We start from the raw sequence: 17,697 nt of genomic DNA on the forward strand, positions 1-17,697 counted from the left end.
TGTGGCCAGCTCAGCCCACCAGGGGGCGGGGCTGGCTGGCATGTGGTGCTGGGGGATTGAACCGCGGTCCCTGTGCTTTGCTGAGCTTGTTCTAAGTAGGTGCTTTAGACCACTGAGCCATCTCACCAGCCCCGCTTTAATTTTAAGAAATAAAACAAATTGACTTTTTAATACAGATGGTCAGAACCATTGCCAACCACCAGCTCTCTGCTCTCGAGAGGCCAGGACTCAGGGCTCCAGCCCCAGCCCAGCCTCAACTTACCCACACAGGTGAGGTAGAGCACGGCGCAGGCCAGGGGCAGGGACTCGTGGCTGGAGTGGTAGGAAATCTGCACCTGTGGAGAGACGGTCCAGGTGAGGCTGGGGGATGCCAAGAGATCACCTAGCCAGCCCCCAGCCTACAGATGGGGAAACCGAGGCCCAGCACTGCAAGGTGGACAACTCCCTTCTCCAGCAGCCTTGGGAAGCGAGAGAAGGAGCAAGCACCCGCTGCTGCCCACGTGCAGCAACGCCAGGAGGAAGGGTTAGGACGGCAGCCACTGCACAGAGGTACAGGGGTCCGGGATTATGTGAATGCACAGCCCGGGTCTGTAAACTGCAGTGCTGGGACTTGAAGCCCAGCTCCAGGGCCAGGCGCTCACCTGCCATGAGCCTGCCCCTTACAAAGAGAGTCAGGGGGGCCCCTGGGACCCGACTGCTGCCTCCCGGACCCAGGCATGGGGACCAGCTCACATGACTGTCGTTGAGGTCGTTGCTCGGGGAGTTCATGACTACGGTGATCTCCAAGCCCTCGTCAAAGTGCCACCGCCTGACGTCAGCGCGCTGCTCCCGGCTCCTCTCCGTGCTGGGAGAGATGTAGACGTCCACGCCGGGGGTGCCGTAGACCTCGAACGTGTCCGTGCCCTCGGGAACCGATCTGGGAAGGACAGGGAGCTAAGGGATGCGCTGACAGACACGGCGCTGCCTGGGCGGGGTCACTCAGGTCCCCGAGAGAGCTCGCGCACAGGGTCCTGGGCTCCAGGCTCCGCAGCCACAAGCCTCTCCCTGGTGTGCTTCCTGACCTCCCATGAGGACAGAACCTCCTCAGAAGTTCAGAACTCTGCAGCGCCCAGAACCGGAGTCAGCAGCAATGAAAGGACGCTGTTGTGGTTCTGCCACCGTCACTTTAAGGGGAACAGTTTGCACCCTGAGTCTCCCCCCACCCCACCCCCACCTTCTTGGCAGGAGATGAGGTGTCCTCTGGGTCGAGTCCCCCCAGTAGGTGTTACAGCTCATACTTCCCAATTTCTTTCACATGTCTGCAGGGTACAAAGCATCATCCCACTTACAGGTGGGAAAAGGAGGCTCAGAGAGGTCTAGTTACAAACTGAGGTCACTCAGCATCAGATGGCAGAGCTAGGTCTGCATGTAGGTCTCTCTCTGGCTTCGAGCCCAGGCTGTTGGGAATTGCTGCAGGGACACCTGAAAAAGCTGGCCCTGAGCTAGTCAAACAACCAGCTCGCAAAGTTAGACTTTAAAACTCTGGAACTGTGTCTCCCCCATTCCCAGTAGGTTGGGAAACCAGCCTGCTCATCCCTTCATCTTGGGGTCCCCAGGATGGCCTGAGCACTGCCAGACAGAAGCAGGTACCTACTGCTCTCTCTACGCCTTGGAGTCCCTGATCCTTCAGGGAGTGGAGGGTCCATCTGTCCTGGGAAGCTAGATGCAGCTCTGGACTAGGGCTTGCAGCTCTATGGGAAACCACACAGGGGGAGGAACTGGGAGCCGGAGGGGCCGAGGAAGCTTCCTGAATGAGCCCTTGCTCTGTGCCAACCCTGTGTGAATGTCTTTATGTCCCTTATGCCGTGAAATTCTCTCCGTCATCTTGGGAGGGAGGCATGAGCATTCTCTCCATTTCACAGACGGTGAACGGCCTGCCCCGGGTCACGCTGCTGGGAAGCAGCCAGCTGTGAGGCGCTGGCTGGCTCATCCTTGCCTGAAGGTACCGACAGCTCAGGTCCCCTCCCCTGCACTCTCCCACACCAGCCCCACTCAGCCTGGCTGTGCGCCAGCTCCTGAGGTCCTCACTGCAGCATCGGGATGAGGGGCTAGATTGCCACTCACCCCTGGGGAAACTGAGGCTTGGAATGCCAAGGAAGACACTCACACAGTTGTCCTGCAGCAAGCCCTGTCCCCTCAGAGGCAGGCAGAGCCCCTGAGACACCCTCTTCGTTCTCCCAGCAGGTTGTGACACTTCTCGGAGTGGCTTTTTATGAAAAAAGGAATCCACCCAATGCAACAGCATGAAGGCCCTGCCAGGCGCCCTCCCCAGGTCGGGGCCACAGGTCTGCAGATTCGGCGAATAAAAATACAGAATGATGCCTTGAATTTCAGTTAAACAACACATAGCTTAGGAGAAGTATATCCCATCTAATATCTGAGATATAGTTAAAAAGTAGTGATTTGGAATTGAAATGGAGTTAAACTTTCTGGATTTGATCCTACCTCACTACTCTCAAAACCTGGAATTTCCAGGGCTGCCTGGTACCCTCTGGCTCTTCTACTCTGGTTGTGGGCTGGTTCCTGTCAGGAGACATGGAGGAACCAGCCACGAAGGCCAGGAGACAGAAAGATGACATAGTCAGAGATGGAGCCAGAGAGAGAGACAGGCAGACAGAGCCTGGCAGGAAGGGGCCCCTCGTGCCCCACACCCCCAGGCAGCTGAGCTCTAGCAGCCAGGGCAGCCGGAGAGGTTTCATGGAAGTCCACAGCCCCATGGTATCCCTTGAGCTGCCCTTGATGACTCTTTTGGCATAAAACCTCAGTCCCCAATCCCCAGTTCTGGGCTGGGCTACTTTAGCCAGCTCCCTAGGCTACCCCTGTAAGATGCTGAGCTCCCCAGCAAGCTGGTAGCAGCCCTGGCCAGGAAGGGCCCTGGGGAAGTGGCCCCTGTAAGACTTCAAAGAGCTGGAGAGGGGAGGGGACACAGGATTGTGGCCCAGGGCTCAACAGGACCATAATCAGGAGCCACACAGATGACCTTGACTGAATCACACGGCCTCTCTGGGCCCCTATAAAGTGAATAATGACACCCATGTCTGACCTCACCGCCAGTCACGAGGCTCAAGTGGCATAATAGATAGGAAAGGCCTGGAACACCGCCCAGGATGGGAAGGGCATTATTAAAGTCAATTAGGGTGCAAGGAACAGGTGGGGGGAGGCAGTGACAAATGGGCTGGGTGTCCAGGGCTTGTTCTCAGGGGACATGGGTCTGAGGGGAAGGGATTTTCACCCAGAGCCTCAGGAGCTCAAGTGTAGACACAGGCTGCAGCAGGGCCGCTTACATGTCTTCCCTGGGTATCGGGGAGCCAGCGATGGTTCCTGGTCAGGAGGGAGCTGTGGCGAGGTGGTGAAGCCTATGGAGCTAGGGCCAGGCAACCTGGGCTCAGATCCCAGTCCCAGGGCTCACCAAGTGTGAGACCTGCAGGGGGGGCTTGACCTCCCCCAGCCTCAGCGCCTACATGTATCTGGCAGGAATGACAGGAGACAGCAGGAGTAGATGTGCTCCAAACACTAGGAATGCGTGAAAGTCAGCCCTCATTGCACTTATAGGGAAACTGAGGCCCGGAAGAGAGGTGGCCAGGAGGTAGGGCTCTACATCCTTAGAGCAGTGCCCGCACCCTATCATGGAAGTGGTGTGTTGGGATGATCAAAGGGGTGGCTTTGGGGAGCAGAGCCTGTGTCAGGTCTAGGAGGATCCAGAATTCCCACACACAGGACTGTGGAAGGCCCTGCCTACTGGCCTCAGGGGTGAGTAGGCGTGACAGGTGGCAGAGTGACCAAGCTCTGCTGTGCTGAGATCCAGGTGTGTTGTTTTCAAGGGTGCAGAACACTTAGTATTAAAACCAGGACCGCAGATTGCCCCAAAGGGACTAATCTCAGAGCCACCCCATGCAGGCGCAGAATCCCAGGAGCTGTGGGGCTATAGGCGGGCTGGGGTCTGCATTTCCAATTGCTCTGATGTCCAACGACCACTGCTAAGGCGGGGCTGCCTCAGAAAGGCTGGAGTCCTTGGGGACATCAGAACCCACACCACTCTGGGCCCTTGGCCCCCCTCATTGCTGAGCATGAGTACAGTGACAGAGAGGGTAGACCTGGCTCCCACCACCATGGGACATACACTGTCATCACTGCTTTACAGATGAGGTTTGGAGACAATAGGTGCCTTGCCCAGAGGCATGCAGCTGACAGGTAACAGAGCCTGGCTTCACAGGACACTCCTGTCTTCACTCCTGTGCAAGTCCAAAGTCATCCTCTCCCTAAACAGACTCAGAAGCCTAGGTTCTAGAACAAAACTGAACAATTCAGCCCTGGGCAATGGATGGGCAATGTCCTCAGAACTGGAAATAGGAAGAAGAGCCAGGCAATCAAGGAGGACCCCTCTGGGCTGGCCCATGGGGTGGGGGAGACCAAGGCCCAGACACCTCAGATAGCTGCCAAGGTGCTCAGACCCCCGACTCTGCCAGCCTTCCCCACAGGCTCAGGAAGCCATGACCCATTCCACCCTCATCCCCAGGCACTGCCAGACAAATGGCAGCCACTCAACCCTTTCTCCAAAGCCTAAACACTTCCTAGGGTCGAAGTTGCCTCAGCCGGCTCCCTGCAGTACAGATCTAAGCTCTGCACCAAGCAAAACATCCAGGGTGGACAGAAGGAAACTGCCTTATTACCCCCAAGAGGGGATGCTGAGGCCTCCCCAAGCAAAGTACAAAGCCCACTGTGCTAGGCTCAGCCCTTTAGGGGACCAACTGGGAAACTGAGGCCCCGGAAGGAACCGGATGTTGCTCAATATGACACAGCTTTGATGACAGAACTAGGGCTCAAACTCAGGGCTTCTGGCTCCACTAGCACCTTCTGAGTGGTATGAGCCGTTTGTCCTTCCCTGCTAGTGCAGCGTTCTCAGTCCCCGGGCCACGTCTTATCCCCAGGGAGTCCTGGAGAAACCACAGCACTGGACACTCCCAATCAGGATAGCCAGGCTTCCCTAGGGGGGCCAGGCAGCAATTTAAAGCTTCTGTTTTGTTTTCTTGCTGTTCTGGGGGTAGATGGAACCTAAGGCACTGCACAAGGGATTCAGGTGTTCTATGGCTCAGAGACACCCTGGCCTAGCCCAGCGACACATTTTTAAGGTCCCCAGGTGACTCAAATGTGAACCAAGGCACAGAACCTCTGCTTGGCAAAGAGAGGAGGCCGACAGCTCATCATGGGTGCAGCCTGTCGGAGCTGTTTGCTAACGAAAGGGGGATTTTTGTTATAGGAAGCTGGGGCAGCCACCCGTGTACCTTAAGGGTGGACTCTGCCTTCTGGGGTTTCCAAGTGCTGCTTTCTGGGGTCAGTGCGAGTGAATTGTGCACCCTCAGAGTCAAAGTGGCTGTCCCCTGGGAGGCGACTGGGCTGCCTTCAAGAAGGGGTTCAGACTCAGCAGCCTCTGAGCTGCTGTGTTCCAGCCCTCTGCAGTCAAGCAGACTGGACTGAACACTTCCAGGGTCTCTTGCACGTGGGGTGGGTGTGGCCACATGGGGAGCTCTAAGCCCTCAGAGCCAACACCAAGGTCCTGCAGCCCCAGCCAGATGCCCATGTAGGTGATCTGCACACCTGGACGGGTTCGATTCCTCTTTGAATCTCTTGCTCCAAGATTCAGCTCTGTCCTTAACTAGTTTTGTGATACTGGGGAACTCATTCTACACTCAGAGCCTCAGTTTCTCCACCCAGAAAACAGAGAGGTGGGTGAGACCTCAGATGCCTGTCAAGCCAGCCTGGGGGATGCTGTCCAAGCCCACACCATGTGACAAACTCCGAGAGGGCTGGCAGCCACAGCCTCACAGCTCCAAGAAGTCCTTCCAGGTGCTCCAGAAAAACTCGGGGCTGTGGCCCAGCTTCCTGCACCAGTGGCCCTGGGTGACCCACCCGAGTCATCCGTGGTTTCAACCTAGCCAAGTAAGAACCAAGCCAGCTTTCCCGCTGCCCAAGATTCGAGCCTGAGCCTCGAGCCTCAACGCTGATGTCCATCATGGAGAGGAGGCTTCTGTGTCTGCCAAGCCCGGGGTTGCACCCCAGCTGGGCCCTGTGGGAGAGGACATCTTGGACCACCATCCCCTGAGCTTCTCCTTGCATCTGAGGACCAAAGGAGATCCTGCAGCTCAGGGCAGGACTCGAGCACTGGGTTTGGCTTTTTCTTCCCTCTCTCGCCCCAAGCCTCTCTGTTCAGAAGCCCAGCCAGCCATCTCCAAATCACAGAGAGGGAGGGCAGGGTGGGACCCACTACCACAGGCCAGGGGCCCAAGACTCGCCTGTGCTCACTGTCCAAGGCTCCAGCGGGGCCCCTCTCCCAGGACGCGGTCCCTGACTGCTCAGCGCATGTTGTTTCCTGGGCTCACTTCTCCTCCTCCCTGCAGTGTGGCCCTGAGGCTGCTCCCCAGGAAGCGGGTGCCTGGCAGGCTTTGGGGCACTTGAGGCTGGCCTCAGGTTCAAGACAGAGCCTTAAAATGAAGGCAACAATGACAGCAATGGTCATGCTCGCCACAGGCAGGGCACAGCTATGCACTACACGGGCATCGCCCGACCCAAGCCTCCCAACAACCCTTGGAAGAGAAGGCCAAGCTGTCTCAGTCACATCCTGGCTACACCACTCGCTGGCTGTGTGACCTTGGACAGCTCCCTTAACCTCTCTGGGCCTTAGTTTCCTCCCCATAGATGGCTGTGGGACTCCATGAACCTATGTAAAGTGCTTGGTGTTCTGTGGAGCAGATGCTAAGTCCGTTGCTGACTTTACCACCACCTGCACCCTGCGGATGAGAAATCAGAGGCCCAGTAGGATACAGGATTTTCCCAAGGTCAGCTATCTGTGCAGCCCCAGAGTCAGGACTGAGGCACCACGCCTGCTGTCACATTAGGCCTCTCCAGGCCAGAGGGGACCTCGGCACTAGCCGAGACCTGCACCCCTTCCAGGACAGGGGTCCCCCTGCAGCTCTGGAGAGAAAGTGTCTGGGCCTCGGCTAGAGCTCTCAGGGATGCAGATGAGCCTCTGTGGGTACCCCCCTGCCCAGCCCCCAGGGGAGCACCTGATAAATGTTGGACAAGGAACTCTACCACCCCAGATGGTCTGATTCCTGGGGTTTGGGAAGCCTCCATTTGAAGATGCTGGAGCCCCTGCTTCTAGCCCCATGGCTACCCAACTCCCAGCCTCCTCTGCACCATCCCTGTGGCTACCCCACCATTGTCTCGTTGCCCCAGCCTGCCCACCACCTGCCAAGGAAACTGCGGGGGAGGAGTGGTTCCTGCCTTCCTAAGACAGGTCAAACTGGAGATACATCTGCCCCGGGGGGCACAGGGCAGCTGGGGCACTGAATCACCCCCACAGCACACAGCCCCGCAGTGGGCAGTGGTGCCAGGTAGCAGGTACCTCTCCTCCCTCCTCTCCCCTCCTGCCCAGTCACCTTCCCACCCCTCAAGGCCCACCTGCCTCAACCAGGCTTTTGGCCCTGGTGCCTTGCAGAGCTTGGGCCTCCCCAGGCTTGGTTCCCTCCCATGGCCAGCCCCTCACCCCTTTTGTCCAGCACCCAGGACTGTCCTTCCAACCAAGTTCAACCCAATGCTTAGGTCTTCATCTCAGAGTAGGGGAATTGTCCCAGGACATACGTGACAATATCTGGGGACATTTGTGGGCTTCATAAGGACAGGTGGGGTAAATGGAGACCAGAGCTGCTGCTCAGGCCCCTATACTGCTTGGGCTGAGGTTGGGAACCGGGTCAGGGGCAGGGCTGGAGGCTGGGAGGCGACCCCAGTGACGGCACCTGCACCCTCCCCTCCTGGCATCTGGGATACCTGTGTCCAGCTCAGTCTCAGACTGGGACTCCTTGAAAGCCCAAGAAGCCAGCTCTCTGGCAGCTCCCAGAACCACCTTAAGCATGGACTCAAACTCTCCCTTGCTTTTTAGGAGGAAAGGCTCAGGGGAAAGCCTAGCCTAGGAAACCAGATCTGCCTCCCTCTGCCTGGAGGTCCAAGGACCACACCTGAGAGCCTAAGCTCTCTGTAGGATTGTGAGTGGGTTCTTCTTTTTTTTTTTTTTTGTGGAACTGGGGATTGGACCCGGGCCCTTGTGCTTGCCAGGGCAGCACTTATTCTACCGAGCTATCTCTCTGGGCCCTGTGAGTGGGTTCTAATGCTGGCTTTTACGCTTTAACTGCAAGACTTGAGCTAACAATGGCTTCCCTCTCCATGCCCCACCTTGCCCCTTTGTTGGACCAGAATGCATAGGCCCAGAGTCATTGTCAGGGTAGGATTCCAGCCTTTGTATTTGAGAGTTAAATGCCAGGAGCTGCCAACTCCAACAACAGCACTGGGCCCCTGGAAAGAGCGATGGGAGCAGATAGGATCTTTAAACTTCCAGCTTGGCAGGGGTAGATGTCCACCTCTCCCTGTTCGTGTGCACCTCACACAACCTCCCAGGGCAGCCTGCAGGGCCCCTGGATGGAGATAACAACCCTGACCCATGATTCAGTACCCCAGGGCAGAGCTCAGCCACCCCCAGATCCTGTGGCAGCTAACCAAGGCCAAGACCCCAGAGTTCCCGATTAGCTGCTGGGCCAGGCCAAATCCAAGGACACCACAGGGCTCCAAGGGAAAAAAATCAGCAAGAGTCAGCAAACCACCTGGACCTCTGGCTCTTACCCATATATGTCCACGACGGTCTCCACACCAGCCACGCACACCGCAGTTGTGGGATGCTCCAGGGACACGCGGACAATCCTCTGCAGCGACATGCTGGCCTTGGACTGGGCTGTGGCCACCAAACCCAACACTGTTCCCTGTGGCCCTCTGAGATGTGGTTTAAAAGTCTCTGGCCCTGCCCCTCCAGCACAGGGTGCAAGCTTATTGGATCCGTGCCTGGAAGCCCAGCCCTTTCCCAGAGTCAAGAGCTCAGAATTGGCTGGAAGGGACTCATTATTTGCATACAAACTTGTTGCCCCCACTCTGGCACCCAACGAGTTAATTTCTTGCTCTAGGGGGAGCAAGTCCCCACAGGTACCTGCCCAGGGCACTGGGGCTTGTTTGGGGTGCAGAGGAGGGCAGGCAGAGATAAATGGAATTGATCTTGGCCCTTCCCTTCCTTACCCCCTGGTCCTTTTTTTCCTGGGTTTTCTGAAGCAATTTGGTTTGGTGGGAGTTGGTTGGAATGCAGATTCCCAGGCCTGCTTCTCCCTGATACAGCAGGTGAGAGGGGCAGCCAGTGTCTGGATCTTCCCAAGCATTCCAGGGCATTCTAATGACCTTGGGACACAGCCTTCTTCTTTAGAGCACAGACTTTAAGCCATGACTAGATGCCAGCCCTGCCTCACCTCTTCCTGTTCTGGCTCACTCCATTGCTCTGACCTCACTGTTCCCATCTGAGAAATGGCTGCTGTGAGCCTAAGATAGGGTGGCTGTTGTTGCTATTAAATGCTGAAAACCTTGAAAGGGGTAAATAATGAGGGCGGAAATCATCGCCAGCCAACAGGAGCTCAGAACGTCGGCCTAGGAAGCTCAATGGCAGGTGGGGAAACTGAGGCAAGAAGGGGCATCCAGGCTCCTGGCACAGCAGGAGCAAGGGCTCTAGGGAGAGGAATCTAGGGTTTGGATCCAGGCTCCACTATGCATGAGTGAAGTGGCACTGGGGGGCTGCGTCTCATCTCTCGGGGGCCTCAGTTTCCTCATCTGGAGAAAATGTAACTCATTGGCAGCCCTGGCAGAGATACTGGGAGGGACACGTCCTGCCTGGCAAAGGCTGGGAGATGCTGAATAGAGGTTTTCTCCCTTCTCCCTGGTGGGGCTGCTCATCCGGGCAGCTGGGGACAAGGACCTGCTTTCGAGAGCCTCAACCGGGGCATTTGCACTGCCCTGTGATCTATCTCACCAGGACCCCAAGACAGGGCTCCTGTGGGGTCAGGGCTCCTATACCCTAGCTCCTGGGAAGGATGTTTTCAAGGAGTGTTATGGGTGGGGCCTCTGGGTCTAGAAACAGCTTCACTTTTTTCAGCTGCAAAGTGGCCTAGTGGCCAGCTCGGCTTCAGGTAAGAGGCGGAGCTTAGGAGGAAGCTCACAGTCCCCCCAGCCTGGCTCAGAGCATATTTGGGGACCAGGTAAAGAATGTGAAGGTTTTCCCAGAGCCACTGTGCTGGAGACAGGCCAGCTCCTGCTCCATCCGACTCCATATCTCCCTGTGGAAGGAGATCGGTGCCTTTGTATCCCCTAGTTGGTACCCCCTTTTAGAAACAGGTCTGTGGTTTGTTCAGACTAAAGTGCCAGTGACTGGTGGATGGCAACTTGTTGCCTCTTGGTGCACAGCAACAGCTAAAAGAAAGTTATGCAAGTGACTGGGCATGGTGCGATGCAGCAGCAAGTGGAGAAGATGAGAGGGGTAGCGTTTCCGGGCTCCTGATGTCGGGTGGTTGAAAGGCTCCATGGCCGAGTGGCACCCTAGTGGTCTGGGCCTTGCTCAGTGGAGGCTCATAGGCCCCAGCCCCCTCCCTACTTCCCTCCAGCACCCAACGATGGCCCAGGGGGAGGGCAAGAGAGGAGGAAGTAGGACACATCCCTCCCCGATACCCATCTCAGCTGGGCAGTCGGCCCCGGGGCCCGGGCATGTGCTGAGCCAGGGCTCCGCTGACTCAGGCCTGCCCGGCACTCACTCACCTGCAGGGTACACAGATGCTGTCCAGCTGAATGGACCCGGCAGGGCAGCAGCTGAGCTGGGTGGGGGATGGGCAGAGCCCCGCCCAGTGCGGCCCTCCTCCCACAGCCCAGCACACAGGCAAAGGGAATGCATGCCAACATTTTTATTGATGAGGAAGGAGGTGACTGGAGTGTCCTTACCCGAACACTCTCGGCAGGACCCCAGGACCCCAGTGGCCCCAGCAGCAATTCCACAGCCTCACAACTCCCCGTCTCTCTGCACCCCTGCTCCCCTCCCACCCAAGGCCCTTTCCCTGGGGGTTTCCAACGCAGACCTCAAAACCTCAGGCCCTTCTTCACAGCTAGGATCCGATTGGCCCTGATCCTAGGACAAAGATGCCAGGGTCAGAGACAGCTTGCAAAAGGGCCTGAGGACCTTCTCCAAGGAGAGGACCGGGCTTCCCGTTCACCCCTGTTAACTATGCCTGTTCTACAAAAGCCTTTATTCCAGGCCCCAAAGAGGGACAGCCCTTCAGAGTGAGTCTGAGACTCACCAGAAGCCTCCACACATACAGACAGGAGGAGGTCCAGGGACCAACAGTGGGCACTGCCCCCCAGCCCGTGGGGAGGACGCAGGCTGGCTCCCTCCTGCCCAGGCAGCTGCAGCCTGCCCGCACATGCCTGTCTGGCTCACAGGCTATTAACCTCGCGAGCAGCAGCAGCAGTCTGTCCTTCTGTAGGAGGGACCCGGCCTGCCCCAGGGGGTTGCTCACAGGCAAAGCTGCATGCATGTGTGCGTGTGTGCATGCCTGTGCTTGGTGTGTGTGTGGGGGGCAGATTGCTGATAGACAGCGGACCAGCCTTCCCTTCCCCTGCCTGCAGAAGGAAGGGGATAATGACAGACTATTAAAGGAAATTAAGCCCCACCTTCAGAGATAACCTAATGGTCCCCCCACCCTCTTCTAACATCTGGGCCCCACCCCCACCACATCTGGAACAGCCAGCTGCCTACAGATTCAGAGTTCAAAATCCAAAGCCCTGGTGGTCCCAGGGTGCAGAAGTCTCCAGGCCCGGAGGTCAGTGCCAGCCTCCTCCGCTACTCTGGCCTTGGGCCCTTCTGCTCAGGCCTCCTTCCTCAGCCTTCCCAGGTTCCTTTCTGCCGCTCAGCATTTTTAGGCCGGAAACAGCCAGCTCTCCTTAATTAAAGGCTTCCAGGCAGGTAACAAGCACCCTTGGAGGGCTGAGGCAGATATTAAAGTGGTTTCGTTGCCTCTTTTCTTTTTGAAACAAGCCCTCGGACACCAGGGTTTCCTGTCCCTGTTTGCTTCTTACAGCTGAAGGGCATGAGGGTGTCATGGCCTGGGTCCCCTTTGGAAGAAGAGTGCCCCATATCTCCCTTCCTGGCCTGATGACAGCCAGAAGCCTCCTGGAATGGAGACCCTCACTGCAGATCCTGGGGGTCGGCTCCCACTCCTGGTGCAGACCCAAAGCCGCTCTTCCTATGCCCCTTGGAGGCATCTGGATGGGGGGAGCCATTTGCAGCCAGCTTGGACATATGAAGGCTACTGGCCTTGGACCTCTTAGTGCCGTGGCAGAGGAAGAGGAGAAGATGGGGTCAGTTGTCCTTGGGCCAGGCAGGGTGGCGTCCATTGCCCGAGGCCAGTGCCCACAGTGGCCAGCACGCTTGCAGGCACCTGGGGGGATGTGCCAAGGACCCCCCAAAAGAGGGAGGCCAGCGTGTGCCCTCACCCTTGCCCGGGCAGGGTTCCCCAGCAGGGGGCAGAGGGGACAGCACGAGGTGGGAGCAGCTCAGGGCACCATGCGCCACCACTTGAAGGCAAAAGGCTTCCGGCGCACGTTGGTGCCGCAGTGAATCTCGCCCTGCAGCCGGTGGTAGGACAAGTAGTCATCGATGAAGATGCAGTGGAGGCCCAGCGGCTCCAGCAGGGCACGCACCTCCTCCTCCAGGCAGCAGCGGCCATTAATGAGCGGCCCGTAGGGCTTGGGGATGCCCAGGTACTTGCCCAGCACCACCATGTTCACCTGCAGGAGACAGAAGGCAAGAGGAAGCTGGGCGGGTACCACAACCTATCCCAGGGGCCTGTCGCCCTCACCAGCACCCCTGAGCCCCCAGGACACACAATTACTCAAGAACAAAAGCTATGGGAACAGAGGAAGAACAGATGTATGGTTGGAAGGCAGGGTTAATAACACTTTTACCAATCAAAATCAGCCCTTCCTCTGATGCTTTATTCCATCTATCAGAAAGCTGTCATGTGTCACAAGAGGCTTTACTGCCAACTGCCAAAAACTTGTACAACAAATACATGGAGCTACTGTGGAGTGAATGGGGCAGGGGTGTGCCGGCAGTGCCCAGCCTGCCCAGCTGTCTTCGGCAGCCCCGATCATATCACCATTTATAGAGCATCTTCTATGTGCCAGCCACACTATGTATCAGTCACACTGTCACTGAAGCTCCAGCCTCTCTGCAGTTACAGCTCAGACTGTGACCACGAGCCAGAGAACAGAGAGATTAAAACCTGAGCTCGGCTCTGACTCATGCCAAAGCCCACGCTCCTGACCCCTTGCAGGGATGGGGCCAGCTGTGGGGCTGAAGAATTGGGGGCTGGGGGGCTGGGAGCCCTTGGGGACACTGAGTATATTGGTGGTGGCACCTCTGCTTCCTTTGGTGGCCTAGGTCCCCATCCTGGAGGATAGTGCCCTGGACAGATATTGTGACCATTTCTCAGGGGGACTCTCAGCCCCAGAGTGGTGGCAAGAGGCATAAGGGAGCTGCCCTCAAGGTCCAAGGGGAACTCTGGTGCACCATCTGGAGCTGATCAGGTGCCTAAGACCAGGGACTCCCACACAGTCCATGCCATGCCCCCTGCCCTGCAGTGTAACCTGTGGCCAGGACCAATGTGAAGCCAAGGGGCCCATGAGTCAGTCCTTGGCCTGGACTCCAGCCTCATTGGTGCCCACAAATGCCTGGAACAGGATGGGTAGGCACAGAGCAGGCCAGGGACCAAGAGCAGGGAGAGGAGAAGGAGCCAGGTTCACAGTCCCCACCAGCCAGGCTCTGCTCCTCTTGAGCTAGGGACACTAGACCAGCCACCGTGTGACCTCAAGCAAGACACCCACTGTCCTTCTGAGGCCTCAGTCTCTCCACTTGACAAAAGTTACTGAGTGTCCCCTGAGTGGCTTTCCAGTGAGGACAGACGCAGATCCCATGGGGGAGCCAGGACAGCAGCTAGAAAACCCCCAAAGGCAGTATCTGTCAGGGAGGGGGGCCCTACCTGGGGGCCATGACCCTCACCACCTTCCGCAGAACCAGGGGCCACTGGTCTCTTAGGGCTCTGCAGGCCCAAACGGCAGCCGCTAGCCACATGGCTGTTTAAACCAAAATTAATTCCCAGTAAGCTGGCTGTGGTGGGGCACAACTGCAATCCTAGCACTTCGGAGTGAGGCAGAAGGGTGCCCCTGAGCTCAAGGCCATCCTAAACCACACAGCAAGACCCTGCTCAAAAAAAAAAATTAAAAAAAGATTAAAAAAAATATTTAGGGAAATGCTGACCCACTGCATCTAGTGGGCAGAGGCCAGGGGTGGCACTCAGCATCTGACAACACGGGATGGCCGGACACCCTTCCCCCTCAGAGCAGTGGTCACTAAGCTCAGGCTGCACCGACAGCATCGTGCCGGCTCCTCCCAGGTGCCACCTGGGTGAGGTCACCTGTGCTCATCTGCTGCCTCGGTAATGAGTCAGCAGGGCTGCCCTACTCAGGCCATCTACTGTCACCCTCAGGCTGCTGAAACAGAAGCCGGAAACACTTGGAATCAAACCACGTTTTCTTTTCACTCTTGGGGCGGGGCTTAAACAAAGCCCTTTGTGGCGGACCGTCCTATGCCCTACAGTGTGGGCACCTGGGCCTTGCCCCCCAGCAACCCCTCACCCTGCACACTCAAGGTGCGCTGGGGCAGGAAGTCTGTGCACCTGCTGGGGACACGGACAGGGCTGTCCCCGTCTGTACCAATGGCAGGTCCTCCGGCCCCGGGACAGGGCTGCCTCGCCTCCAACTCTGTGGGACCTGAGACCGGGGCTCTTGCTCACCATGTCAGGGAAGAAGGCCTCGGCATAGGCACCCTTCAGGGAGAAGAGCTGCGGGATGTCGATGATGTCGCCCTCTGCCAGGCCCAGCTCACGCTTTAGCACCTCTCGGTTCCAGTCGATGCATTTCTGGGGAAGAAGGAAGCAGGCAGCCCTGGACCAGCAGGACCTAAGTGGACCTGGGCACCTGTCGGCTCCTTAGAGCCTCACACAGCTCTGAGACATAGAGGCCACTGTGGTCCAAAGATGGGGAAACAAGGCACAAGCAGCCTCAGTAATGAGGAGCAGGGCACAGAGCTCGGAAGGTGCAGGGCTGGGGTTGGACCTGGGTAGTTTCCCGTTCCACATATACTTGTCACTGGGACACACTGACCCAGTCCCAGCTACAGCGTGGCTTGTGCTGCCATCCACTTTAGCACTCAGAGGAGGTGGTGGCCGCTGGAAGGGGTCGTGGGCTGGCTGCTGTGGCACCGCTCCCTATGGCAGGTGCCACGGAGGGCACTCCCGCCAGAGGCCTCAGGCCCTGGTTCCCTGCACCGCTGTCCACCAGACCCCTTTCTCCCCACGTCTCTCCTCCCCACACTTTCAGAGAACCTGCCTCTGCCGCCATGGGAAAGGGTCATCTCCCTCACCCAGGGCCAGGGCTTCTTCCCAGGACTGGGGCTCCCAGGGAGGCCACGGCGCTGCCTTCCCACCTGTCATAGAAGCCTTCAGGTCTCAGCCTCTCCGCAGCTCCAGGACCAGCACAGGCCCAGGCCAATACCCACCCCCAGGCCATGCCCCGGCTGCCTGTCCCTCACCTGGACGTGGAGGCTGTCGCTCCTGAGGTGTTTGTCTGCCAGCATCTCGTTAATGCTTCTCTTTGCCTTGTGTCTTAACCCTGAAAGAGAAAGAGAGCACAGGGTGCAAGGGATCTTCCCCTGGGAACTGTTCACCCTGGGGTGACATCACCCAGGGCAGGACATTTGTACCACCCACACCAGGGTAAGAAGCCATCATGGTGAAAGTCAGAGCATCAGGAACGGCCCAGTGGCGGGTCAGAGACCTGGGAAGGGACTCCGGGACTTGGGACCTACTAATTATAGCGCAGTTACCATTGCTGAACACCCACAGTGCTCTGAGAAGCTTACTGAAGTGATTGTTAATCTTTAAAACAGTTCTAGGAACAATTAATTATCCCCTCCGCTCATGAAAAGAGGGAACTGAGACAGAACTCCCTGTGGTTGAGCCCACAGCCAGCAGATGCTAAGACCAGGATTTGAACCCAGGAAGAGGCTGCATTCTTTCCTAGGGCACGGACAGGAAGTGCCCTGCCTACCCAAGGACCCGGGGTCCTCAGCTCCCCACCCCTGACCCAGGAAAGGCCGAGCTCTCATCCCATGGCCCCAAGCACCCAACGGCATCAATCAGGCTCCAAAGCAGCAGGGGCAGAGCCTTGAAGGGCGTCACCAGTGCGTGGGCTGGAGAGGAAAGGGCAAGCGCACCCTGGGGTGTCCGGGGGACTGGGCTGTTGCACTTACCAGCAAACTGGGCCGCCTCCCCGTAGCCCTCATCTTTCTTTTTCTGGAACAGCTTGAGGCAGGCGGTGGGGCTGGCCAGGAGCATCCGGAAGCCCTGGCACAGAGTGGGGCGCACAGCTCAGTGCATGGCTGCCTGGTACAGGAGACCCCAAGCCTGGGCAGGCCCGAGTTTAGGAGCCAGACTGCTCTGGGCTTCCTTCTGCCATTGGGTGCCACCACCAGCCACAAGACTGCCTGCAACGCCCCCAACCCACCTGACGCCCTTCCCACTTTGCCCATCAGAGAACTCCTATTTCTGCCTTCAAGCCCCAGCTCAGGTGTCCCCTTCATGAGCACAGGCAGAGCGTGGCACACACCCCGCTGCATCCTGTCTGTGCCTGTCACAGTGCCTCCTCAGTGGCCTGGAGCCACCAGCCTGCTGCTCCCCGAAGTCCACACCCTCCCTGGTGCCCTCTGCAAGGTAGAGGAGCCCAGCAGTTAGCACAGAGACCCGAGCCCCCAGTGGAACCGGAGTGCTGCCCTGCCTCTTGCAGGCATGTGAGCTTGGGTGAGTTAATGGCCCTTCTGAGCTTCAGTTTCCTTAGCTAGAAAAGGGGGCCAGGAGTAATAGCACCACCTCTCGGCTGGGTGGAGAACTGCACACATGAAGCACATAGCAGGCACATAGTAGGTGCTCAGTAAATACTCGTTATTACAAATGCTGTTCCGGGCTCTTGGCAGAGGAATTTGGGCCTGAATACACACTCACATCCTCCAGAAAAAAACCCGGATTGACATAGCCTAGTCCCAGCCCCCTGGACATGGAGTAGAGCTGACACCAGGTGGCGCCATCAGGCCAGGCAGGGGCAGAAGCAGCTCAGGCAGATGCCATGGAAGGGGGCGGAGACAGTGGGCGGGGCGCACCTTTGGGTCGGATGTGGGCACGAAGCTCAGGAACTCGTCCACGTGGCCTACGGACAGCCAGTCTGAGTAGAGCTCCAGGGGCGCCTGCACCCGCTGGGCTGCCAGGAAGTCCCGCACCACCTTGGCCATCCGCCGCCCGCTGGACCTGCGCACACAGTGCAGCTGTCACCCCTTGCCCCTGCATCCCAAGCTGCACATCAGGAGTCCGTTCTCAGATGTGGAAGCTGAGGCCCAGAGAGTCACAGAGATGCTTCCTGGGCCACACAGCTGGGGAAGGACAGGGCCGAAGCTCCCCAGGTCTAAGCTGAAGCTGGGGCTGCAAGCACGGGGCTGCTTGGGAAGGGACCCCAGGGACCCATGCAGGTGGGTTCTGCCTGACGTGGGCCCCGCCCCGGCCGGAAGCTGGTCTTCATGTTGTCCATCTTCCGGAGTGTGCTCACTGCACCACCTGACATCCTCCTGGTGGCAGGGCAGGTCAC

At 57.9% G+C, this 17,697-nt stretch overlaps 2 protein-coding genes across 2 annotated transcripts in view; both read right to left on the reverse strand.

Annotated features, from left to right (window-relative positions):
- Padi3 (peptidyl arginine deiminase 3) overlaps positions 1–8,827 on the reverse strand; it is a 29,015-nt gene extending 20,188 nt beyond the window's left edge. The window contains exons 1-3 of the mRNA XM_004637763.2: positions 8,710–8,827; positions 733–916; positions 263–335 (exon numbers count right to left, since the gene is read on the reverse strand). Coding sequence (XP_004637820.1) covers positions 263–335; positions 733–916; positions 8,710–8,801 — 349 coding nt within the window. The 5' untranslated portion in view covers positions 8,802–8,827. The remainder of the gene's footprint in view (positions 1–262; positions 336–732; positions 917–8,709) is intronic.
- Positions 8,828–12,160: 3,333 nt separating this feature from the next.
- The window catches only part of Padi1 (peptidyl arginine deiminase 1), a 28,839-nt gene continuing 23,302 nt past the window's right edge, over positions 12,161–17,697 (reverse strand). Inside the window, exons 12-16 of the mRNA XM_004637684.2 lie at positions 17,219–17,363; positions 16,316–16,409; positions 15,596–15,675; positions 14,799–14,924; positions 12,161–12,732 (exon numbers count right to left, since the gene is read on the reverse strand). Coding sequence (XP_004637741.1) covers positions 12,499–12,732; positions 14,799–14,924; positions 15,596–15,675; positions 16,316–16,409; positions 17,219–17,363 — 679 coding nt within the window. The 3' untranslated portion in view covers positions 12,161–12,498. The remainder of the gene's footprint in view (positions 12,733–14,798; positions 14,925–15,595; positions 15,676–16,315; positions 16,410–17,218; positions 17,364–17,697) is intronic.

This window comes from Octodon degus, unplaced genomic scaffold (assembly GCF_000260255.1).
Source record: "Octodon degus isolate 3935 unplaced genomic scaffold, OctDeg1.0 scaffold00092, whole genome shotgun sequence".
NCBI classification, from domain to species: domain Eukaryota; kingdom Metazoa; phylum Chordata; class Mammalia; order Rodentia; family Octodontidae; genus Octodon; species Octodon degus.